Raw genomic sequence first — 27781 nt, forward strand, 5'->3', positions numbered from 1 at the left:
CGACTCTGTGCGACCCCATAGACGGCAGCCCACCAGGCTCCCCCGTTTCTGGATTCTCCGGGCAAGAACACTGGAGTGGGTTGCCATTTCCTTCTCCAGTGCATGAAAGTGAAAAGTGAAAGTGAAGTCGCTTAGTCGTGTCCGACTCTTCACGACCCCATGGACTGCAGCCCACCAGGCTCCTCTGTCCATGGGATTTTCCAGGCAGAGTACTAGAGTGGGGTGCCATTGCCTTCTTCACTGTTGGGTATTAGCAGAGCCCAATCAAGAATACACAGAAGAACTGTACAAAAAAGATCTTCACGACCCAGTTAATCATGATGATCACTCACCTAGAGCCAGACATCCTGGAATGTGAAGTCAAGTGGGCTTTAGAAAGCATCACTACTAACAAAGCTAGTGGAAGTGATGGAGTTCCAGTTGAGCTATTTCCAATCCTGAAAGATGATGCTATGAAAGTGCTGCACTCAATATGCCAGCAAACTTGGAAAACTCAGCAGTGGCCACAGGACTGGAAAAGGTCAGTTTTCATTCCAATCCCAAAGAAAGGCAATGCCAAAGAATGCTCAAACTACTGCACAATTGCACTCATCTCACACGCTAGTAAAGTAATGCTCAAAATTCTCCAAGCCAGGCTTCAGCAATATGTGAACCGTGAACTTCCTGATGTTCAAGCTGGTTTTAGAAAAGGCAGAGGAACCAGAGATCAAATTGCCAACATCCACTGGATTATCGAAAAAGCAAGAGAGTTCCAGAAAAACAATATTTCTGTTTTATTGACTATGCCAAAGCCTTTGACTGTGTGGATCACAATAAACTGGAAAATTCTGAAAGATATGGGAATACCAGATCACCTGACCTGCCTCTTGAGAAATTTGTATGCAGGTCAGGAAACAATTAGAACTGCACATGGAACAACAGACTGGTTCCAAATAGGAAAAGGAGGACGTCAAGGCTGTATATTGTCACCCTGCTTATTTAACTTGTATGCACAGTACATCATGAGAAATGCTGGACTGGACGAAACACAAGCTGGAATCAAGATTGCCGGGAGAAATATCAATAACCTCAGATATGCAGATGACACCACCCTTATGGCAGAAAATGAAGAGGAACTAAAAAGCCTCTTGATGAAAGTGAAAGTGGAGAGTGAAAAAGTTGGCTTAAAGCTCAACATTCAGAAAACGAAGATCATGGCATCTGGTCCCATCACTTCATGGCAAATAGATGGGAAACAATGGAAACAGTGTCAAACTTTTTTGGGGGGGCTCTATGGAGAAGGAAATGGCAACCCACTCCAGTACTCTTGCCTGGAAAATCCCATGGATTGAGAAGCCTGGTAGGCTACAGTCCATGGGGTCACAAAGAGTCGGACATGACTGAGCGACTTCACTTGAAAATCACTGCAGATGGTGACTGCAGCCATGAGATTAAAAGACACTTACTCCTTTGAAGGAAAGTTATGACCAACCTAGACAGCATATTAAAAAGCAGAGATATTACTTTGCCGACTAAGGTCCATCTAGTCAAGGCTATGGTTTTTCCAGTGGTCATGTATGGATGTGAGAGTTGGACTGTGAAGAAAGCTGAGAGCCGAAAAATTGATGCTTTTGAACTGTGGTGTTGGAGAAGACTCTTGCGAGTCCCTTGGACTGCAAGGAGATCCAATCAGTCCATCCTAAAGGAGACCAGTCCTGGGTGTTCATTGGAAGGACTGATGCTGAGGCTGAAACTCCAATACTTTGGCCACCTCATGTGAAGAGTTGACTCATTGGAAAAGAGCCTGATGTTGGGAGGGATTAAGGGCAGGAGGAGAAGGTGACGACAGAGGATGAGATAGCTGGATGGCATCACCGACTCCGTGCACATGAGTTTGGGTGAACTCCAGGAGTTGGTGATGGACAGGGAGGACTGGCTTGCTGCGATTCATGGGGTCGCAAGAGAATGGGAAGGCTAGCCACTTAATGCAAGAAAATATTTGAAAAAGAAATGTCTAACCAAGAACTGTTATCCAGAATATACAATGAACTCTTAAAACTCAGCAATAAAGTTAACAACTTGATTAAAATATGGGCCAAAGGTCTCAACAGAGACCTCAGCAAAGAAGATATACAGAAAACAGTTAAATGCATGGAATGATTGTCCACATCATTTGTCTTCAGGGAAATAAAAATTAAAACAACAAAGAGATACCACTACACATCTATTACAGTGGCCAAAATCCAGAACACTGACAACACCAAAGTGCTGATAAGAATGTGGAATATCCTTTCATGTTGTTGGTGTAACATCAAAACAATACAGCCATTATGAAGTACAGTTTGGTGTATGCGTGCTAAATTGCTTCAGTCGTGTCCAACTCTTTGCGAGTGAACTGTAGCCTGCCAGACTCCTCTGTCCATGGAATTCTCCAGGTAAGAATAATGCAGTGGGTTGCCATGCCCACTTCCTGATCCAGGGATCAAACTCACCTCTCTTACGTCTCCTGCATTGGCAGGCAGGTTCTTTATCATTAGTGCCGCCTGGGAACCCCTAAACACGCTTTTACCATACAACCCAGCAATCATTCTCCTTGGTATTTAGCCGCAGGAAGTTTATATCCACACAGAACCTGCACATGGATGTCTATGGCTGCTTTTTTGTAATTGCCAAAGCTTGGAAGCAGCCTTCCAAGCTGTCAACCTACAGTAGTAGGTAAATGTGTAAATAAACTGGTGCATCCAGAAGATGAAATATTTCGTTTTAAGGAGAAATGAAGCAGTCATGAAAATATATGGAATAAACTTGACTGCATATTATTCAGTGTAAGAGGCCAATTTGAAAAGGCTACATACTATATGGTTCCAACTACCAGATACTTGGGAAAAGGCACAACTGTGGAGAAAATGAAAAGGTCGATGGTTGCTAGGGGTGGCTTGGGGTGGGAAGAAGGATGGATTAGCAAGCACAGAGTTTTAGGACCACAGAACTATTTTGTACATTATTCCAGCAATGGATACACAAACCCAAAGAATGTACACAAGACCAAGAGTGAGCCCTAAGGTGAACTACTGACCTTAGTGATGAGGATGTCAGGTCAGTGTAGGTTCATCCTCGGTAACAGAGGCACCACTTGGTACATCCGTTGATAATTGATAATAGGGGCAGGCAGATTATGCTTGAGTGGAGATAAAGGGCTTAGGAGAAATTTCTGTACCTCCGCCTCAATTTTGTTTTCAATATAAAACTTCTTTTGTAACTTTTCTTTAAAAAATTTGAAACAGTAGTAACAAAATGATGTGAGTAAATATTTAATCAGAATCAGCAACTTATTGCCTTATAATGTAAAGATGCTACATTTTTGATAGTTTTAGCTAGTCACAAAATGTTTATTTTACAGTGGACTGTAAGTTCCATGAAGACAAGGACTGTGATTGTTTTGTTCAATAGTATACACTCACTATTAACAAAATACCAGTTTATCAGAAGGGCTCAAAAATGTTTTTGAAAGAATAGTTTTCATTAACTTTATTAATTATGCTAAAATTATGTATCAAAAATATTTACCAATAACCAGAATTCTTTGAGCTAGAATGCCTCATTTTCTGTGGCTGGAGGTTAAGGAAGAAAGAGATCAGAGAGAGAAAAAGAGAGAGATTCTAGGTGAGCCATGGGACTCCGATCAGTTTCCCCCATCCAGCAGCTTGGTTTTCAGGGAAAAAAGTGTGAAGGAGCAAAGCGTTTGAGAGATGGAAAGGCAGGAAGAAGAAGGAAGAAAGAGAACAAGTAAGAGAGACAGAGAAAGAGCAAACTCTTTGCTCACTGAGGAACTACAGAGGGACTTCCCTGGTGGTCCAGGGGGCTAGGACTCTGTGCTCCCAATGCAGGGAGGTGGGTTCCGTCCTGATCAGGGAACTGCATCCCACGTGCTGCCACTGAGAGTTCGCCTGCCTCAACTGAAGATCCTGCATGCCGCAACATAGATCAACGGTCTCTCATGCTGCAGCTAAGTCTGGGTGCAGCCAAATTAACTGATTAAATAAAAAGAAACTCCTGGGACTCCATTTACTTAAAAATCCTTTAAAAAGTGAGAGGGAATACTGCTATCTTATTGGGGAGTTGATCCCAGGAAATACTGTTAGTAGAATGGAGAAATGAGAAGAAAAGACAGAGAAGAGAATGAAGGAAGAACATAAGGGCATTCTCCCCCAGATGACCATGTGGGCAACCAGAGCTTAATCCCTCTAGGGAACAATGGAGCCATCTTGCCACAAGGGCTGTGTTTATCTACCGACTCCCCCAGTCAGAGATTAAGGGCAACTCCAAGTGGAGCCTTGATTCCCTGGCACTTTTGACTCACCGCACAGGTGGGCAGAGTAGAGTCCTGCAGCCAGAGGGAGCCCTTAGGCAATGAAATGTAGATGCTGGCAATTTAGAAAGTCAGGTTAGTTTGCACAGACACGTAAGGGACAAGGCAATATGAATGGAGAAAACAATAGCAACTGCTCTAGTTTGCTTGTTTGAATATAGAGACAGTCATGGAGATACTTAATACATACTTATGTTTATTTTCAGCTGTGTTTCAGAATCTGGAATAGCTACTTGTATTCAGGCAATTGGGCTTCCCAAGCAGTGCTAGTGGTAAAGAATCTGCCTGCTCCATGCAGGAGACCTAAGCTAGATGCAGGTTCAGTCCCTGGGTGGGGAAGATCCCCAGGAGAAGGGAATGGCTACCCACTCCAGGATTCTTGCCTGGAGAATCCCATGGACAGAGGAGCCTGGTGGGTTATGGTCCATAGAAAGACAGAGACTGGTCACAGAGAAGGACAGGACTGAAGAACTTAGCCTTTACAATCACTAAACGTTTCTTGACCTTGTTGATACCTCAGGACTGTCCACCTCAACTGAGTGGATACATGAATGGATTGAAAATTGAAGTCCATATTGTTGATTGCCAGGGTGATACATTCACTTAGAAACCACTCTGGTGCCCTTTGCCATTTGGAGCCCGTATTTCAGAGCTAAACCTGTACTGAGCACAGACCTTCTCATCTTATAAATGTTGGTTAACAATCACTTTCAAGGGGTTAATCCATATACTTCAGAATGGAGACTCAATTTCACCTTTTCGAAAAGAACCAATGGAGAACTACACTTAAAAATCACGTGTGTCCGTTCCCTTGGGCATTATCTAAACCTTGTCTAACACCAAGTATGGGGAGTAGGTGAGGGGTGGATCAACTGAATGGTTTTCTGGGGAAGTCTTGAGCCAGGAGTCACAAAAGACATTAAAATGGGAAGTAGAAGTGCATGAAGTCAGCAAAAAGTAGACACTGTACGGGAAAAATCCACAGTAACATAAACAGTCCAGAGTGGATTCACCAAGCAGTTAAATGCGGGTAGAAGTAAAAAAGAGATGGAAAAATTAGGAATCAAAAGTAATAATAATAAAAAAAAGAAATGACAAAATACGTCAACAAAAGTTAGGTCCCCAGAAACCCTGCGCTATGTCTTATGATGTGGTTTGAACAGTGATGTTTGCAGAGTCTATGGACATCTGTCCTGCAAACCTGACCGGAGGGTGCCTGTGTTCTCTGTGGGGAAGCAAGTCCAGATTCCCTCCTGTGGGCCTGGGGAGGGAGAAGCATGCCCACTTCCTCTCCTCACACCCCCAGGAGGCTAATCTGCTGCTGCTCTAACAGACATCAGAATAAAACTGGACTGAAAGTATTTTTAAATCCCAATGATACTTTCAGGTGGGGAATATACGTGATATATTATTTACAAAGAAAATATTTTCGAATATTTTTTTCCTTTGTAGTCTATGAAACAATGTTTGCTAAAAGAGAAGATTGGCAAGGGTTAGAAAGAAGTGAACTCCTTAAGTACTTCAACGATTGTGGTCATTTCCCAACCCACCAGCAAATTGATGAGGTTTGGGACCTGGTCCATAGAGGTAAGTCATTTTCATTTCTTTTGTTCCTTTTGGTTTCTCCTTCCTTCTTTATTTCTTCCCTGTTTTCCTCCCTTGATCTTTCCTATGTTTCTTCTCTTACTTTCTTTCAGTTCAGTTCAGTTCAGTCGCTCAGTCATGTCTGAGTCTTTGGGAACCCATGAACCGCAGCACAGCAGGCCTCCCTGTCCGTCACCAACTCCCAGAGTCCACCCAAACCCGTGTCCATCGCGTTGGTGATGCCATCCAACCATCTCATTCTCTGCCGTCCCCTTCTCCTCCTGCCCTCAATCTTTCCCAGCATCAGGGTCTTTTCCAATGAGTCAGCTCTTTGCATCAGGTGGCCATAGTATTGGAGTTTCTGCTTCAACATCAGTCCTTCCAATGAATATTCAGGACTGATCTCCTTTAGGATGGACTGGTTGGATCTGTTTGCAGTCCAAGGGACTCTCAAGAGTCTTCTTCAATACCATAGCTCAAAAGCATCAATTCTTCGGCACTCAGATTTCTTTACAATCCAACTTTCACATCCATACATGACCACTGGAAAAACCATAGTCTTGACTAGACGGACCTTTGTTGGCAAAGTAATATCTCTGCTTTTTAATGTGCTGTCTAGGTTGTCATACCTTTCCTTCCAAGGAGTAGCATCTTTTAATTTCATGGCTGCAGTCCACGTCTGCAGTGATTTTGGAGCCCAGAAAAAGAAAGTCAGCCACTGTTTCCACTGTTTCCCCATCTATTTGCCATGAAGTGATGGGACCAGATTTTTCTTATAAATCCCTTTTTTCAAATTGCTAAAACCTAATGTTAATATACATATGAAAGAAGGTTTAAATAACAGGTTAAGAGTTAATACAGTATCAACCTAGAGGGGTTGATACTAGAGGGTGGGATAGGGAGGGAGATGGGAGGGAGTTTCAAAAGGGAGGGGACATATGTATACCTATAGCTGATTCATATTGAGGTTTGACAGAAAACAGCAAAACTCTGTAAAGCCATTATCCTTCAGTAAAAAATAAATTAAGAAAAAAGTTACCTTTAAAGGAGTGGAGGAGATGATTTTAGCTTTTAAAAAGCTTTTAATGTATTTTTGATACAGTATGTTGTATCTGAATACATTTAAAACCACCATATTTTAAATACTGATGCTACAATGATTTCTCCTAAATATATTTGGTACAAAAAATATAGTCAAGTTTGAATGTTTAAACATTATAAATTATTGCTGACACAATAAAATCAATTCTTAACAGTAAATAAGCGAAAGGATAGTATGCATTGTATAGGAATATTTAATAAGTTAAATGGAGCAACATTTCTCCTTTCTTTATACTGATAAGGGGGTGGAAATTGTCACCAAGGTGTGGGAAGTCTCAATGAATTTTACTTAACTCCTTTCTCAACATTTCTTTGTATGTCCACCCTAATGCTATGGCTTACTAGCATGTTTAGAGATGATGAATGAGGTACCCAAAATTTAATTGAGAGGAAAAGGTAAACAAATAAAATATTTCAAGATCTTTTTTTCTAATAGAGGAGAAGGGCCCCCATGCCAGTAAGAAGGTATGATTAATGTTGGAGTGACTAGGCTGAAGCTTCATCATGGGTTGACGTTCTGTTTGTTAGTTCTTAGTGTAAATTGACCTAATACTTTACCTACGTATGGGCTTTGTTTCGCCACTGTTGCATCCTTAGTACCCAGAAAAGTTTTCTAGGTAAATTTGTTCACAGACTGGAGAAGCATCCAGGTCACTTTGAATGTTTAAGCCACTTTTTCCCACTGAAAAAACATTGAGCATTTATAATAGAAAATCTGAGAATATAGAAATATATAAAATTACTAACAAATAGCAATTAACATTTGATGCTTATCATTCCCAGTTTTTTTCCTTCACATAGAACAGTTTTATGAAAATTGGAATTTTCTACATGTTGGGCTCACTGGTAAAGAATCCGCCTGCCAATGCAGGAGACATGGGTTTGATCCCTGGGTTGGGAAGATCCCCTGGAGAAGGAAATGGCAACCCATGCCAGTATTTTTACCTAGAAAATCCCTTGGAGCCTAGTGGGCTACATTCCATAGGGTCACAAAAAGTCTGACACGACTTAATAACTGAGCACACACATGTTGGAAAATCTACATTTTTTGCTCAACAATACTCCTTAGTTCCCAAGCCATAAATACCTTTTACAACATTATTTATGACTGAGCAATAACTCTATCATAAAGGTATTCTGTAAAGCATTTACTATCGTACATTTAAATTCTTACCATTTTTCTTTATAATAAATAATAAAATTCAAAAAGTTGAATGCAGCAAAGTAGAATCAATTAGAGATTTCAGAAACTTATTCTGATTAGTGTTAGTAATTTAAAAACATAAGTTTTTCTTCCAATTAAATTTCATAGTGGTATTTTCCTTTACTAATTATTTTAGAGTGTATCCTAGAGGCTTAGGTTTAGATTGCCTGGATTTAATTCCTGACTTCATCACTTATTAGCTGTATGTCTTTGGACAAGTTATTTATCTCTGCTATTTCTTATTTTATTAATATATGTTTAAAGCAAGATAATGCTATCAAAATAGTTGGGCTATTGTGACTTTTAAATGAAATAATTCATGTAAAACTTGTGGATCATTTTAAGTACCAATAAATGTCTGTTATTCTTAAATAATTCTTTAGTATACTGAAATAAGTTATGAAAATTAATTTTCATAATTTTTAAAAATTTTGAAGATGTTAAAATATTGAACCTAATTGTTGAATGACTTATTTCTATAGATATTTTTGTATTGAATGTCATCCATTGGTTTCTACCCATATCATTTCTTGATTATCATAATGACCTGCGTACTACAGGAGATAATGTTCGTTTATGCTCATTTTACAGATGAGAGAACTGAGACTTAGCGAGTTTTTAAAGCTTATTAGGAGAGCTGAAACTTTAACCCTGGGCTTTAACAATCAAGTTCAATGCTCTTTACTATGTGGAGTAGAATTTAAAAGTTCAGTATTACAAAAATATAATTAGATGGATGATTAAAATGTTCTTGACAGCAAGTACTGCCTTTTATCTTTCACAGACTAGATAATGCCTTGTGATATAGTAGGTTTTCTGTAAATGCTTCACTCTATTAAATTTCTTATTAAAACTAGAATTTTCAAAAGAACAGTTAGCTTAAAAACATACTCTTTTTATTATAATGCCTAAAATTGGGAAACTTTCCTTTATAGAAGAAGCCACTCTAACATAATTTAAAATATATATCCAATTGTGTTGCTACATCCAGTTAAACAATTCTAATTCATAAGAAGCATTAGTTTAAAATAGAGATAGTCTAAAATAATAGAAAGAAAACCAAAAATTTGTGGGAAATGGAGCTAGTGTTTTCTGCTTGTTTCTGGTAAGGGAATCTGATTTTATGCATGTTGGATTGTCAATCATCTTCATTCATACTGACTTCTTTGATTGTGGATAATAGCTCCAGATGTGCAACCTACACATTTTTTCATCCAATAGCATATTTCACCAGCTCATGTGTTCTTAATTCAATTGATTAACTTCTTCAGTGTATGACACCAAGTAGGTCAAAGTTTCAAAACTGTCTTTGCGTTCAGGTATTTTTAGCTTTTTTTTTTTTTCCCATTTTTTTTCCTTCTTATCACTATGGTAACAAAAATTGTAACTGAGGATATGATTTTTGTCTGAAAATCTTTCTTTGGGAGAATGAAGCAACTTCAGACTGAATGTAGAGGCTGATCTTGAAAACTGAAGACTATGGAGAAGGAAATGGCAACCCACTCCAGTATTCTTGCCTGGAGAATCCCATGGAGCTGGGAGGAGGAGCTGGGTGGGCCACAGTCCACGGGTCGCAAAGAGTCGGACACGACTGAGCGACTTCACTTTCACTGTACTTTCACTTATGCAGACATGAGAACCTTTCCTTGATGTTCATTTACATCTCAACAATTGAAACTAATAACAATAGAATGACATATATTAAAGAAAATAATACATTTCATTCTATATTATATTCTCACATCTGCCTAATTTTTAGAAGTTTGAACTTGGGAAATTTTCCAGCATTTTCTCAACATGAGAATAGAAAGTTTAGTTTGTTTTCAGCAATTAAAATTACCTCAATAATGAAGTCCACTTTCACTGTGGAGCCCTAGATGAAAAGTCTTAAAACCTGAGACATTCTCTGCATCTGAAGAAACAATAGTCTGAGGTAGGATATGAATTATTTCAAGCTCCCACGTTGGTGGCAAATTGTAACTGTGGCCTGGGCCCCCTGCTCCTTAGGGCACAGTTTTGTTTACTAAAAGCAGACAACACTGGATTTCCTGTTATATTTTCAAGATATGACTTTATTTATAAACTGGGGATAATATAATGATTTTCCCCTATTTTTTTTTCATATGAGCAAGCTCTTTAACAATAAGATTTTGACTATGCAGAAAAGGAATTAAAGAGGATTTTTAAAAGATAATAGATAGTAAGAGTATTCGAGGGCCAAAGAAATTCTAACAATGAAAGAATGCAGAAGTATCAGAGGTAATGTGTTACAAAAACCTTATTTTAAATAACTTCTAAAAAAGAAATTTAACACATTTTTAGCATAAAGCATTTTGAAAATACATACTAAAACCAAAGATGAAATGAAAACTACTAGCTGTTTTATGTTTCAGAATGACATGTGGCTACTGCCTAGAGGGTCGCCAGGTCTTACAGAGGTCTCTTAGTGGACTGTAAAGGTCGGGGAAAGTGTCTGGCAATCTGTCTTCTTTTTATATAATAAAATAATCCTTTTTAAATGTAATTTTATATAATAAAAATAAATACACTGTATATTTATGTTGCTAGAACAAATTTCAGGCCGTGAGCTCACTGCTTCTCACAAGGAGTTAATTTTTATTTCTAACTTCCGTCCATCAAACTTCAATTTCAATCTGTTTGGCTTTTGAATTTCTTTGTATGAGATTGTGACCACATAACAATTGAGGGCTACGTGGCGACATAGCATGTGGGGTGTCCTGACCAACTGAGCTGCAGTATCTGCACCTTTATTCTTACATTTCCTATGAAGTGTGTTATGTATACTGTTGACGCCCATGGGTGTTGACTTTTTTCTCACCTCTTCATGTCAATTGAACTTCCTTTGACGGCTTGTTATGTGGAGAAAATAATTCTCATTTTGCGCTTATTGATATTGGCCAGGTCTTGAGATCCTTGTCATCATCTAGTTGAGTAGAGCCTATGACCTATATAGGTCTACATTTGTTCACTAGAGGAGGACAAAATGCTCAAAAAATGCAGAGGCAGGTAAATAAGTATAATTCCTAGCACAAAATCACATTATCAGAAATGAAGCACTAAAGATGATTTAGGCATGTGGTCACTATTAGGAAAGCCTGGCAGCTATGCTGATGACTGAACAACAGGAAGAGACTTTCTAACATCACCTCCCCTCCACCAATGAGTTCCCTGAATTGTACTGCCATGACATTTTTTAGCAGGATTAAATATTTTGTTATGCAACACTGGATAACTTGAGAAGTGTTTGATGTTTATCCCACCTGCTCTGATGGGTTTCCTGCTAACGTCTCATGAATCTACAGACCCTTTCTGTGCACTACATATATATAAAGGTTTTTTCAGTGGTGTCTATAACCCTTGGGTAGCAGGATGCCATTTTTTCCCCTGGTATTTTAGTAGGTACTCTCTAATGCTTTCAGCCATGTGAAAGATAAAAGCACATTCTCTTATCCAATGGATAATTTCAGGTACAAGTCATAAAGTGAAAGGAAATTCATTAGAGCATATTATATGGATGTCTTCCTTAGTTGAGACAATCCAGAATTTTTTTTTATAAAATCATTGCAAATGTTGTTAACAAACATCTTTTGAGTTCTTAATATGGGCTGTGAAATGTAATGTGGTTCAGAGGTCTCAGTCTCCATAATAACTGGAAGGACACGCACATTTTTAACGATAAATACAGTGTTGTAAATGTTTATGCATTCACATATATATCAAGTGCTAAAATGATACCAATATAAATTATGGCTAAAGTTTGGAAACCAGGGAAAGTTATAGAGTGTACTTGAGATTTGAGAGCATCACTGTAGGATGTGTTAACAAGGTGATTACAAAAAAAAGACAAGGTTTAATGCATAAAGGATTGTATACAAAGCAAATTAGAATTTACAGGGCTGCTAGTAACTCTGAATAGCAGAGACATGTGTCTGCTGGGTGGGTACCTGGAGAAGGCACGATGTTACTAAAACTGCTGAATAAAAAAAAGATGCCAGATCATTCACTGAGATCTAGTTGGACTGTGGTTGCTTCTCCCTATAGGATTCTCCTTGTTTTAAGTCCCTTCTCCACCTGTCATCTGCCTATGGGAAATGGTTGTTTCCAAATTCACAATGCAAATTAGATTTTGGTTATAAATCAGTTATGTGACAGTAGGAGCTATTTAAACACTCTTCCCTAGAGCTCAAATACCCCCTGAATAAACTGGAGACGGAACCCTCAGGGCAAAGAGCAATCCTGAAACATGTGTCATCACCTTGCTTCAGCTACCTAATCCAAGCAGCTGCTCCTAAAATTCCTCCTGCTTTCTCCTCTAAAACTTTTAAAAAGATGGTTCTTGACATTTTGTCTCATCTTACATTATTTAACACTGCTAATGCCTTCTATCACTTCATCCATGGCTGTGCCAAGCCTATGAAATCCTGTGCTAATGATATGCCCTGAGAATGGCCATCGCCTTTGGAAGCCTTGTTTTCCCCTAATTGCTATCCTACCATCATGTGAGTTGTTACTCCAATTATTAGGTTACCCTAATGAACCATTCTGGGTTTCTTTGAATCTTTTATTATTTAGGTTGAAATATTTGTACTATTGTTCTATAAGCTGCACAGAGAATCTGATTAAATGGTGTAATAGTACTTAACACCAGCTCTTCTTCTAAAGCCTGTCTGTTTTCTTTAAGTAGAAAATAACCATCTTTAAGAAACAACAGGAACAGCAGGGGTTGGAGAATGGAATAACTTCAATAAAGGTATAATTACTTTCATAAGTCTGTTTGAGAGCAAGGCTTTAGGTTTCTTTTGTTAGATCACTGTTTATTAAGATTACACACTCAGTCTTCCTAACACGCAGAGATCCACCAACAAGCCTTTGTTTTATATGATTGAATTACTATAATATCAGGAATATAAATTCCCTGGTGAGAGCAACTTTGCTCTGCAAGGCTCTGATAAATGAAAGAAACATTAATATAAAATGTTTCATCAGAAATTCTTGTGAAATGCAAAATTTTATGATACAATTATTCCAACATCATAAACATGGCATTCAAGAACTTCTTTTTTTTCTGGCATTTCACTTGATCCAGAATACTGTGATTTCCCACAGTGAAGTGAAAACTTTAAAAGGACTTAGAATGGTTCTCAGACCTTTACAATCAAGTAAGTTTTACAGTTCTCAGTTTACTTCTTAAGTCTCCTTTAGGAATGAACGTTTTCTAGCATTTCAGAATCAAGCTTTCAAAAAGAATTAAGCTCTGCTCAGTAAGGCACCATGATACTGCTATGATGTGAAGTCTATCACGCTGATCTAAGTTATCAGTATTATTGAAATGAAAGCTTATGATTCAGATTCATAAAACCAAGCTTCTTGCAGAATGCTGTGAGTTTGGCAGCTTAGAGGCCAAAAGTTAATGCTAAAGGATTGTTTCCTTAAAATTTTCTTCTTTAGGTATAAGCCCATCAGAGTTTCACTTTGGTATTTCTGTTTCCAAAATTTAAACTTTGGTGACTGTTGCCGCGTTGAAATCAACATGCCAGTACTGTTGTGTGGAAGTGTTATTATTACTTTTTAAATCAGAGTCATGTTGGCCTGTTATGCAAGATGTTTATAGAGCAAACTTCTTTTACAGAATAGCTTTCCAGGAATTTTATTGTAAATATCTCATGTTTCTATTCTTTTGAAGTATTTCTGCCAATTATTCTTTATCTCCCAATGCTTATATATTTTTTAGTATGATGAAGGACCAAGCATCCTTTTAGATTATGTTGCTTAGTGGTTTGGATAGAGAGGACTTGATTTTCACATATGTCCTTGAATGCAGTTATAATCCTTTGTGGTAAAAATAGGAACACATATATAAGCACATTTGTATGGCATGTGTATTATAGTTAGTAACTCCCACCAGCACTAATAACTGCCTATAAGAAAGGCAGATACTATAATCTCCTCTTTCTCTTTATTTTCTGTGGAGTTTAATCCATAGTACCAATCGGAGAAAACATAAATTTGATTATACACCTACAGTTTATTGTGCATATTTTCTAGCAATTGAGTTTTGCATTTAATATCAATCACTTAAACTCATGGCTCTTTGCCAAGGTTTCATAACATATTTGTGTATTTAAATGAGTTGTAAAGTGAATTCCAAATCTTTTGATTGTAAGGAAGTTAATGTACCCAGACTTTCAAAGTAAGAAATAAATTTGAATGGATTAAATGATAATCCCTATAACTTTCGCTGTCTGGAATTCCAAAGAATTGGTTGAGGAAAGAGAGGATAGAACTCACTGGTATGCTGGACCTGCACTAAGATGCCTGTGCCATGCAGGTGAGCCTCACCTTTGGGTGACTGGAGCCAGAAAGAGAATGAGAACACTTGTGTTGCGTTAACGTCCCATATCTGCTAACTAATTTCTAGCAGGTAAATCTTAATCTGCCCTTGGAAAAACAGTTCTAATCATTGTACAGAATAAGGAAGTAGTGCAGCTTCTCAGGAATGAGATGATTGTTAGTATAACTACTGCATACCTCTTGCTGATGGCATACTTTTGTATTGTTGGAGGATACCTATAACCAATCATTGTTTGGAATACTCCTAATACCATGGTTCTCCATGATGTTTCAGTTACAGTAAAAGACGAAGAGGCCTGTTACTATAACTACCATATTTTAAATAGTTAGTCTGCAGATGATAACCATCTCCTTAATATCCATTTGCAGGACATAGCATTTGAAATTGGAGAAGGCAATGGCACCCGACTCCAGCACTCTTGCCTGGAAAATCCCATGGACGGAGGAGCCTGGTGGGCCGCAGTCCATGGGGTCGCTAAGAGTCGGACACGACTGAGTGACTTCACTTTCGCTTTTCACTTTCATGCATTGGAGAAGGAAATGACAACCCACTCCAGTGTTCTTGCCTGAAGAATCCCAGGGACGGGAGAGCCTGGTGGGCTGCTGTCTATGGGGTCACATAGAGTTGGACACGACTGAAGCGACTTAGCAGCAGCAGCAGCAGCAGCAGCATTTGAAATATCTTGAAGATTTTTTTTTCGCTATTTATTTCCAGTGGTTTTATGTTCTCAGTCTTCTGAAGGTGCTTGCAGAAAACAGTTTTCATGATCTTGATCTCTCATTTTCTAGAGTGTTCATTTCTAATGATTGCATTCTGATAGTTACTTAATTACTTCTTAGGTTGTAACTAGGTTTTCTTGTTCGTAGTAACATCTTTCATCTTTCTTTTTAGCCTGTTACTCTCTAATCACCTCTTGGTATCTTTTTGGCTCTTAGATCTTTTCAACAAATCTGCATCCCCATGGGGACTTTCAGCCCGTTAACTTTCCTATATTTACAGTATTGATTTTTGTTGTTCTGACCATAAGTTGTGCTCTACTCTTTGTGACCCATGGATTGCAGGCTCCTCTGTCCTCCACTATGTCCTAGAGTTTGCTTAAATTCATGTCCATTGAGTAGGTGATGCTATCTAACCATCTCATCCTCTTCCACTTTGTTCTTCTTTTGCTGTAGATCTTTCTCAGCATTGGGGTCTTTTCCAGTGAGTCGGCTCTTTGCATCAGGTGGCCAAAGGATTGGAGCTTCAGCATTAGTCCTTCCAATGAATATTCAGTTGAATTCCTTTAAGATTGACTTGTTTGATCTCCTTGAAGCCCAAGGGTCTATCAAGAGTTTTCTCCAGCACAGTTCAAAAGCATCAGTTCTTTGGCACTCAGCCATCTTTGTCATCCAAGGCACACATCCTTGTACATGGCTACTGGAAAACCACAGCTTTGACTATGTAGACCTTTGTTGGAAAAGTGATGTCTCTGTTTTTTAATAATCTGTCCAGGTTTGTCATAGCTTTCCTTCCAAGGAATAAGTGTCACTTAGTTTCATGGATGCAGTCACCATCCTCAGTGATTTTGGAGCCAAGAGAATAAAATCTGTTTCCAGTTTCCCCCCTTCTATTTCCTATGAAGTGATGGAACCAGATGCCATGATCTTAGTTTTTTTAACGTTGAGTTTTAAGCCAGCGTTTTCACTCTTCTCTTTCACCCTCATCAAGAGGCTCTTTATACAGTATTCATAACCCCAGAGATTTTTGTTTTTACCTTTCTCCTTACTCATCTTAGATTCATTCCATGGTACCCATGCATCCTTTTTAAACCTCCTTACCCTCCTCACTTTTTTTCCAAGAGGCTGGATCTGGTAGAACCAACTTTCTGCCTAGTTCATACAGATAAACATGGCATTGCTGGAGAAGAATATAACTATGCCGATTTATTTCACTTTCAATTTCTGATCACAAATGTCAAGTGGGCCCTCAGAACTGCCAACCAGTTTTATTCCACTTTTCAAGTTAATTCAGGCTCCTCCTCTCCCTGATTAATAGTCCACATGAACTTGGCCCTCCTCAAACTTTAAACATCTCGTCTTACTCCTTTCTATTCATGACCTTGTCTCTAATGAAACTGAAAGAGCAGACACATTAGAAAGGACTACTTTGTCTTCTGACCTCCCAACCCGTCAGGCTTCCAGCATCTTCAGCCTCAGAGCCTGCTTTTCTTCCTCTTGCAATGGATGAACTTTCCCTTTCATCCTTTCTTGATCACAGAATTCTGTCATCTCTGACTTACTCAAGGATTTTGCTCCTGTCTTTACTTTCTTGGGCTTAGAAGGTAAAGAATCTGCCTACAATGAAGACCTGAGTTCGATTCCTGGGTCAGGAAGATCCCCTGGAGAAGGGAATGGCTACCCACTGCAGTATTCTTGCCTGGAGAGTTCCATGGACAGAGGAGCCTGGTGGGCTACAGTCCATGGGGTCGCAAAGAGTCAGGTATGACTGAGTGACTAACACTTTCACTTTACTTTCTTGCTCCAGATTATTTTCTGTCTCACCTCTATCAATTATTCTTTCTGTGAACTGTATCTTAAGAGCATATAGACATGCTAAGAAACTTTCCATCTTACAAACACCCTCCCTGGATGCTATGTAATCTACTGTTTCTTCATTCTTAAATTACCATTCCATTTCTTTGCTCTCTTTTGTAAGAAACTCCTCAAACTATTGAGTCTATTTGCAGTGTCTGTTTCCTTCTTTACTGCCCGTACCTTTTTTCTTTTTAAGACATATTATGAAATACTTTAGGCTTCCCTGGTGGCTCAGATGGTAAAGAATCTGCCTGCAATGCAGGAGACATGGCTTTGATACCTGGGACAAGAAGATCCCCTGGAGAAGGGCATGGAAACCCACTCTAGTATTCTTGCCTGGATACCATGGACAAGGGAGCCTGGTGGGTTACAGTCCATAGTGTCACAGAGTCGGATATGACTGAAGTGACTTAGCACACACACATGAAAGCACTTTGGATGTATAAAAAGAATCCATGAAATATATAATAAACACCAATTAAGTAGTGGGATAATGCTACATACATCAACTAGATGAATATTTGTAAAAGGAAAAGTTATAAGTGAAGAAAAAGTTTCAGAGACACATAATTTATTATGTTGACAAGTTGTAGATATTCAAGATTATATTTTATATTGCTTGAGAGTACATGTATATGTAGTAAAATCGTAAAGACATGAATGGTAAAGGAAGATAGCAAATTCAGAGTAATGATTACTTCCCTTTTTCTTTTTTCACACCAAAGAAGAAACAGCTCTGTAAGGAGTCTAGGCATGTCAGGGAACCCAATCAGTTATGGAGAAGAGAGGGAACATTGGTACAGAGTAAGAATGTAGCATTCAAATACCAAGTGTGAAATTAAAACCTCCATCTTAATAACCTAACAGTAGATATGCTGTGAATTTAGCCCAGATGAAACTTCTCTGGAAGCTGCTGGTGAAATAATGAGATTTTTGGATAAAAGGAGAGCTCTCTGGCACAGGTAAATCTGAGCTCCACATTAGGTTGTGAGTCTGGGAGAGAGAGACATAGAGGGAAAGATAAGGGGAGTGATATGCTACAAGATGTCAAGATCAGATCAGATCAGATCATTCGCTCAGTCGTGTCCAACTCTTTGCGACCCCATGAATCGCAGCACTCCAGGCCTCCCTGTCCATCACCAACTCCCAGTTAAATCTGGGCCTGTTTCTGGGTTCATTTCTATTAGAAATCGTTCTAATTCCTTTATCTCTGTATATCCTTATGTGTGTGTGTGCCAAGTCGCTTCAGTTGTGTCTAACTCTTCATGACCCTATGGACTATAGCCCACGAGGCTCCTCTGTCCATGGGATTCTTTAGGTAATAATACTGGAGTGGGTTGCCATGCCCTCCTCCAGGGGAATCTTCCTGACCCGGGGATCTAACCCTGTGTCTTGCATCTCCTCCTTTGGCAGGCAGTTCTTTACTACTAGCACCACCTGGGAAGCTGGTACGTCCCTACACCAGCACCTGAACTGGTGTAGTTTTATAGTGAGCCATACCTGGCAAGGAGAGTTTACCACTTTATTATTATTATTTTTTTGCTTTGCACTTTCTTGATTTTTTTTTAACTTTTATATAAATGTGAGAATTTTTTCTTTCCATTAAAAATCCAGTTAATGTTGAGATAATTTGTAGACCATGGACTTCTTTTTAATATTACATTTTTCTGCTAATAGGTTAAGTCTTTATGTTTTATAAATTGTATGAAAATTATAAAATTATGTATTTTTACATCACATATTTTGCATTTACACATTATATGTTTTTTAGTGGTTTCCTTTCTAAAGATCTTATAAATTATTGTTTGACTTATTTCCTTTTTTATTTTATGTTGTAGTAGGAATATATCCCATGAGATCTGTCCTACTAACAAATTTTTAAATGCACAATATAATGGCAACCCACCCCAGTATTCTTGACTAGGAAATCCCACGGACAGAGAAGCGTGGCAGGCTACAGTCCATAGGGTTGCAAAGAGTCAGACATGACTTAGTGACTAAACAACAGTAACAACAGCAGTGCTATTGAATATAGGTGTAAAATACTGTGTTGGATCTCTGTAGTTTACTTATCTTGTTTGGTACTTTCTTTTGTTGCTGTTCAGATGTGAAGGAGAGTCAAGTATTTTAATGTTTGTTAATTTGGGTGCTGGGTATACAGAGCTCATTTCCCCCCTTGATTTCTTTTCTATATGTCTGAAATAATTAAAAATAAAATTAAAAAACTGCAGTTCCTTCATATCACATGTAGAATAAACTCCAAACATCCAAGAAACGATATATTTTTTACCTTTCCGACCTCAGGTCCTACACCCTCCCTCTTGCTTGCTCTACTCTAGTCAGGCTAATGACATTTGCTTTTTTGAATACAGAAAATTCTTTGCATTTGCTATTTCTACTATTTAGAATTTTCTTTCCTCATGGATAACTCTTCTAGAATTTTAACTCACATTCCACTCAAGTATCATTGGCTCAGAAAGGCCTTTCCTGATTTTCTTCTCTGAAACGTCCCGCTCTCCTCCCGCTGTCCACTGCCGTCGGTCCTCCTCCATTGCTTTGTTGGTTATTGTTCAGTCCCGAAGTTGTGTCTGACTCTTTGCAACCCCATGGACTGCACCACCCCAGGCTTTCCTGCCCTTCACTATCTCCTATAGTTTGCTTAAACTCATGTCCACTGAGTCGATGATGCCATCCAACCACCTAATCCTCTGTTGTCCCCTTCTCCTCCTGCCTTCAATCCTTCCCAGCATCAGTCTTTTTCACAATGTTGGCTCTTTGCATCAGGTGGCCAAAATATTGGAGCTTCAGCTTCAGCATCAGTCCTTCCAGTGAATATTCAGGACTGATTTTCTTTAGGATTGACTGGTTGGATCTCCTTGAAATCCAAGGAACTCTCAAGAGGCTTCTCCAACACCACAGTTCAAGCCATCAATTTTCAGTGCTCAGCCTGCTTTATGGTCCAACTCTCACATTCATACTTGACTACTGGAAAAACTGTAGCTTTGACTAGACAGACCTTTGTCAGCAAAGTAATGTCTCTGCTTTTTAATATGCTGTCTAATTGGTCATAGCTTTTCTTCCAAGGAGAAAGTGTCTTTTAATTTCATGGCTGCAGTCACCATTTGCAGTGATTTTGGAGCCCAAGAAAATAGTCTGTCATTGTTTCCATTTTTTTCCCCATCTATTTGCCATGGAGTGATGAGACCAGATGTCGTGATCTTAGGTTTTTGAATACTGAGTTTTAAGCCAGCTTTTCCACTCTCCTTTTCTCCTTCATCAGGAGGCTCTTTAGTTCCTCTTTGCTTTCTGCCATTGAAGTGGTATCATCTGCATATCTGAGGTTGTTGATATTTCTCCCTACAATCTTGATTCCAGCTTGTGATTCATCCAGCCTGGCATTTTGCATGATGTATTCTGTATGTAAATTAGATAAGCAGGGTGACAATATACAGCTTTGATGTACTCCTTTCCCCATTTTTAACTGGTCAATTGTTCCACGTCCAGTTCTACTTACTGCTTCTTGACCTGCATACAAGGTTCTCAGGTATTAGTGGCTTCCATCTGTTTAATATTTATTTTTCTTGTTCTATTTATCACTATCTGGTATTATATTAAACACATATTTTTTGTTTGTTTGTTTATAGTCTGTGTCCTCCAACATGCTGTTGATTTCAACTTGACAGGGTTCTTATCTATCTTGTTCACTGTGATGATCCAGTTCACTGAAGAGAACCTTGTATACAGTAAGGAGGGGAGAGATGGTATCATCAGCCACAGCAGGATGCAGGACCTATGCCAGTACTAAGGTGAAAAGAAAATCTTCCCAAACTTCCTCTAAAATTAGTGGATTAGGAAAAAATGAAAAAGGTAGCCCATATCCATATAGTCCTAGAGATGATAGAAAGTAGATGGTTCAGTTGACATACCTTGTTAGTTACCCTTCAGGAAAAGTCTGCTCTTCCCAGAAGTCTGCAAAACTCTTCTCCAGGCAAGTCTGTGGAGATCCTTGAGTAACATACAGATTATGGTTTCTTCTTCGGGAGTAACCTGTTTGGTCTGTTGAAAGATGCGACTTTAAGCATGGGGCATCTCTTTTAGGTCTACTGTGTGTGTCGCTTCCTAGGGATTGAGCATGGTCTGGGTCCTGGTATCACACCAGCATCACCTTTGTTTACCAGGTTTCGAAAGGACATTTTGTTCCTGTTTCATTAATTTAGTTTGTGTGGTGTTGTTAAGGTTTTTAAGGTGAAAACAGCTGTAATATATCCTGAGGCCATATCTAATAAAGCATATTCAAATAGTTTTCTGCACTGATCTGGTGAACTTGAGGACATGTGTTCATAGCTGGCCAAGTGTGAGTCACCCAACAAAAGGGAAAGTTAGAAGAGGATTAAATCTGATTACGATTCAAATGCATGAGGTGATAAAGGAGCCGGCCTTGCTGCCAGGCAAAGCTACTTTCTTATGTGGCCAACATGGGGCTTGAGTGACCAGTTATGTTAATCAGACACCTGCTGGAAACACTGTGTTCATAGGAAGGTTAATAAACAGTACAGGGCCCGTGTCTGTTATGAGCCAACAGGAATGGACTGTGTAATCAGGACAAATGTTTAATATTAAAGGCATTATTCTTACTGTTAAAAGAAAAATAAGACAGAATGGTAACTCGTATGCAGTTTCCTCTGTGGAATTGGTTCTGATAGTGCTGCATGGAATGAATTTTTAAAACTGGTAGCTACCAGCTTACATTCAAGAAATTATTGTTTGTAATAGTTTCTGCAGACAAATGCATTGAAATTAAAACTACAGATTTTTTTCACCAACAAACCTAGTGTCTTTGTCAGCTTGGGCTCCCATATACGGAATATTTAAGCAACAGATATTTTTCCTCACAGTTCTAGAGGCTGGAAGTCAGAAATCAAAGTGCTGGTAGATTTGGTACTTAGTGACAGTCCCCTCACTGAATCCTAATCTTGGGGTGAGAGTTAGCTCTCATGTCAGTTTCTTTTGAAATAAGGACATTAATTCCATCATGGGAACGCTACCTTCATGCCATCATCTCAGCCTAATTATTGATGCTTCCCAAAGTCCTCACCCTAATATAACATTGGAGCTTAGGGCTTCAGCACATGAAGTTTGGAAAAGATGTAAACATTCAATCCATAACAACAAAGGGATGCGTATTTTACATAAGGCAACACATCTGCAGGTTCATACATGTCAGTCACTTCATGTTCTTTCTTCTTCCTGTTCTGGAGAAAGGACTCAACTATTCAATCTGCTTTGGTTGGTGCGGCCAACTCATGCTTAGTTTAGGGCTGCCTACTTGAGGGAAGTGATGATCATGATCTGCTTAGAGTAAGCTGAACTGGTAATTCCCTTCTCACTTTGACATCACTGTTGTAATTTATTTATTGCTGAGATTATAATTCCGGGAGCCAGATAGGAAAGCACTTTGGCATATAACTAGAATTCCCCTTGCTGTACTCATCTGTAAATGTCCTGTAACTTAACATATGCGTAAGCACTTTTATGAAAGGTTAAGTGGTGCAGTTGTAAGGAATCTGCCTGAGAAGGCAGGAAACACAAGAGAGGTGGCCTTGATCCTTGGGTTGGGAAGGTCCCCTGGAATAGGAAATGGCAACCCACTCCAGTATTTTTTTTTTTTCATTTTATTGCTTTTATTTTTTAACTGTACAATATTGTATTGGTTTTGCCATATATCAAAATGAATCCACCACAGGTATACATGTGTTCCCCATCCTGAACCCTCCTCCCTCCTCCCTCCCCATACCATCCCTCTGGGTCGTCCCAGTGCACCAGCCCCAAGCATCCAGTATTGTGCATCAAACCTGGACTGGCGACTTGTTCCATATATGATATTATACATGTTTCAATGCCTTTCTCCTCACTCCAGTATTCTTTACTGGAAAATTCTAGGGACAGAGGAGCCTGTTGGGCTACAGTGTATGGGGTCGCAAAGAGTCGGATATGACTGAGCAACTGAGTGTGAGGAGCATGAGAAAATAATAGAATTATTTGTAAATTTTTATAATAAATGATTTCCTTAAAATAGAGTATAACATTTCACAATAAGCAAAATGTGTAGGAAATAACAAAAAACATGCCAGAATGTTTAGAGTGTTTTTTTGAATGTTAATCCTTCACATGCAGCTTATATATTTCAAATACTGGCATAAAATATTTTTTCATGGAATACCTAGTTTCAATGTTCATAGATATGTTCAATTGACAAAAAACATCAAATTGTTAAAGTTCTATTTAGAGCATTTTGTCATTACACTGTTGATTATTTATTTATAAATTAAACTTGGATTCGTTTCTCACGATTACACAGAGAAGTATCTTTCATTCTGTGTAGATTAAATTTTCACTTCTGTAATGTAAGCAGGCTGCAAAGTGCTTGAGGAGAAGCCATATTTTTTTTCACATTGTGTAACTTTGAAATTTTTCACTATAAAAAACTTTTTGATGATATAAATAATGTGGTATCATAAAATTAAAATTTTTTCTATACTCTTCTTATATATGCATATGAAAGTGCATGTTTATGATTATTGTTATTTTATAGACTAGAATCATATTTCATACACTTCTCTAAGTCTTTTTTTCACTTTAGCAGTATATCATGAGAACACTCTTTTTTGAAAATTATTTTTAATTGGAGGCTAATTGCTTTACAATATTGTGATGTTCTCTGCCATGCATTAATGCAAATCAGTTATAATCATATATATATATACATAATATATAAAAATAAATATATATCCTCTCCCTTTTGAGCCTCTCCTCCCCTGTGCATTCTACTTCAGTAGTTTATGATGGAGTGAGTGCCAGGCAGGGCTCCCTCTGTTAGACAGCAGCTTCCTGCTAGTTATCTGTTTTACACATGCTAGTGAGTGTATGGGAGAAAGCAATGGCACCCCACTCCAGTACTCTTACCTGGAAAATCCCATGGACAGAGGAGCCCTGTAGGCTGCAGTCCCTGGGGTCGCTGCGAGTCTGACACAACTGAGCGGCTTCACTTTCACTTTTCACTTCCATGCATTTGAGAAGGAAATGGCAACCCACTCCAGTGTTCTTGCCTGGAGAATCCCAGGGACGGGGGCGCCTGGTGGGCTGCCCTCTATGGGGTCGCACAGAGTCGGAAATGACTGAAGTGACTCAGCAGCAGCAGCAGCAGCAGCAGTGCATATATGTCAGTGCTATATCTCAATTTGTCCTAGCCTTTCCTGCCTCCACTGCATCCACAAGTCCATTTTCTACATCTCCATCTGTCCCTGCAAATAGGTTCATCAGTACTATTTTTTATAGATTTCATGTATATGTGTTAGTATATGATATTTGTTTTTCTTCTTAATGCTTTGATAATATTCCATAATATATATCCACTCCACTTTATTTAGTGATTTTCCTGTTGATCAGAATTTGTTTATATTTTGGACGATTACAAACATCATTTTATATTGGTGCTTTTATTTCTATGGGATAGATTTCCAAGAGTGAGATTATTAAAACAAAAGACATAAATTGTCTTACATTTTCAAAAAGGCACATTCAAACCCCTCCCCCGCCCCCCCACCAACCCTCCCACCAGGAAAGGTTGAGTATAATTTTTATCTGAACTGCCAATTTGGTGAGTGAGACATGATTTAAACTTAACATACATTTCTTTATCTGTGACATTTAGGTGCTCTTCGTACATTTGCGCTCTCCCAGGGTTAGGGTGACTAATATGGTGCCCAAACCTTTTGTTCCTCAGAGAGGATCTTCTGGCCGGTCGTACTTCCCTCCACTTCATTATCCCCAGCCAGGGGTGTTGGTCCCTGCCCGGAACCAGATTACTTCTCCCTTCCTTCCCAACTCCATGTGGATCTTTCTTTACAACTTTGGTTGTGAAAGAGCTGCTCTGCTAAGTCCCCAGGTTGATTTCCGCAGAAGTCGCTCTATGTGTAGTTGTAGTTTTGATGTATTTATCTTGACCTCTTTCTCTGTATTTATCTTGACCTCTTTCTCTGTTTTATTATTTTGATTCAATATATTTTATTGATAAATTAGTTGGCATTGTAGTGACTTTTCTAGAATAACCATACATTTTAACATTGGGTCCTGCTGTTTCTATTTGGTAGTATTTTATTTAGAATAGTTCAGATATTTTCACAAATAAGAGTGATCTGTAGATATTTTAGAATGGCTTCATCAGGTTTTACAGTTAAGATCATGTTGGTTTTAAAAAATAAAGATTTTTCAGTCATGTTCTATGGTTATGGAAAGTTTAATTAAAATATTAGAATGATTTCTTTTTTAAAGGTTAGGTAAAACCTAGGTATAGGATACTTGGTCCAGGTTCCTCTTTGAAAAAAGGATTATTGATCACATTTCAATCTGCTGTAAAGGAATTACTTTATTTAAATTTCCCATATTTTGGATTAATGGTGGTAATTTATATTAGCTTTAGGAAATTATTGATTTATTTTAGGTTTACAAGCATATTGCAATCTAATTTTTAAATGTTTGCCAATAATTTTAAAAAATAGTTTCTCTACGAGTGACTATATTTTATACATTTTCTCATCTTTGTCTTTGAAATTGCAAGGGTTTCTGTGTTGTCACTGTGAAGCTCTGAAGTTTGGACTTAGAACATTACTTTTAGATTTGTTTCATTAATACTAGATTTTACCTTTAATACACTTTTATTATTTTTAAAACATTTTAAAATGAGTATAAGTTGCTTTATTTATTGTTGTTCTCCCTTAATAATGAAGGACTACAAGCCTATAAATTTGATCTAATTATAGCTTAGATGTCCTAATTGTTCTAATGCTGTTTTCTTTTCATTCCTTTCTCAGCAGGGGTAATTTCAGTTTCTTTATTTTAAAGATTTATTTAATAAGGTTTAACTTGAATAACTTTAAAGTGAACACATAGTAAGCATACAGCTAGATGAATTTTACAACTTACACATTTGTGTAACTACAGATAGATCAACATATTTGTGGCTGTTGTTCAGTCACTAAGTCATGTCCGACTCTGTGATGCCATGAACTGCAGCACAACAGGCTTCTCTGTGTTTCACTATCTCCCTGAGTTTCCTCAAACTCATGTCCATTGAGTCAGTGATGCCATCCAACCATCTCATCCTCTGTTGCCCCCTTCTCCTCTTGCCCCCAATCTTTCCTAGCATCAGGATCTTTTCCAATGAGTTAGCTCTTCTCATCATATAGAACATTTACATCACTACAGAAAGTTTGCTTATGCCCCTTCTCAGTCAATATATCACCAGATTGATTTCTATCACCTAAGATTAGTTTTACATCTTTATGTAAATAGTATCATACAGCATGTACTTGGTAGCTCAGATGGTAAAGAATCCACCTGCAATGTAGGAGACCTAGGTTTGACCCCTGGTTTGGAAAGATCCCCTGTAGAAGGGAATGGCTACTTCCAGCAGTATTCTTGCCTGGAAAATTCCATGGACAGAGGAGCCTGGTGGGCCACAGTCCATGGGGTCACAAAGACACGACTGAGTGACTAACACTTTCACTCCTTCATTTTTAACATTTGTAGAGTGTGTAACACTTGGATGGCATCACTGACTCGATGCACATGAGTTTGGGTGAACTCCGGGAGTTGGTGATGGACAGGGAGGCCTGGTGTGCTGCCATTCATGGGGTCGCAAAGAGTCAGACACGACTGAGCAAATGAACTGAACTGAATTGAACATTTGTATGTCCTGTGTGGCAGTATAGTTCTTTTTAAATTGTTTGGAATTTCCTTGTATGAATTTATCATTATTTATTTATTCATTCTCCCATTGATAGAAATTAGTTTATTTTCTGTTTAAGGTTATTATACACAAAACTGTTATGAACCTTCTTGTGCAAATCTTTTTGTCGGTATTTGTGGATAAAGATATACATGTCTTTAGGGTATATTTGAAGGAATGGAATAGATTGAACCAATTGTTACTTTTAAAACTTCCAAGTAGTTAAATATTTTAATTCAACTGTATATTTTAAATTTCTGATGTAATTGGATTATGATCAGAGGATATGTAAAATATAAACTTTTTAAAGGATTTTTTTTGAATATAGGGTAAAATCTATGTCCAAGTTGTTTTATTTTTTTAAAACAAAATTTTGTTATATCTTTGTCAGTTATTTCTGTCTATTAGATGGTGGACTTGGTCATCCATGGTGACTGCAGCCATGAGATTAAAAGACACTTACTCCTTGGAAGGAAAGTTATGACCAACCTAGGTAGCATATTCAATAGTCAAGGCTATGGTTTTTCCTGTGGTCATGTATGGATGTGAGAGTTGGACTGTGAAGAAGGCTGAGTGCTGAAGAATTGATGCTTTTGAACTGTGGTGTTGGAGAAGACTCTTGAGAGTCCCTTGGACTGCAAGGAGATCCAACCAGTCCATTCTGAAGGAGATCAGCCCTGGGATTTCTTTTGGAAGGAATGATGCTAAAGCTGAAACTCCAGTACTTTGGCCACCTCATGCAAAGAGTTGACTCATTGGAAAAGACTCTGATGCTGGGAGGGATTGGGGGCAGGAGGAGAAGGGGACGACA

General features: G+C 38.4%; 1 protein-coding gene across 3 annotated transcripts in view; it reads left to right on the forward strand.

The window, feature by feature from the left end:
• The window catches only part of IQCM (IQ motif containing M), a 486441-nt gene that overhangs the window by 273459 nt on the left and 185201 nt on the right, over positions 1 to 27781 (forward strand). For all 3 annotated transcript variants that reach the window (XM_061384028.1, XM_061384030.1, XM_061384029.1), the window contains one exon: positions 5801 to 5935. In XM_061384028.1, the coding sequence (XP_061240012.1) occupies positions 5801 to 5935 (135 nt within the window). The remainder of the gene's footprint in view (positions 1 to 5800; positions 5936 to 27781) is intronic.

Source organism: Bos javanicus, chromosome 17, assembly GCF_032452875.1.
Source record: "Bos javanicus breed banteng chromosome 17, ARS-OSU_banteng_1.0, whole genome shotgun sequence".
NCBI lineage: Eukaryota > Metazoa > Chordata > Mammalia > Artiodactyla > Bovidae > Bos > Bos javanicus.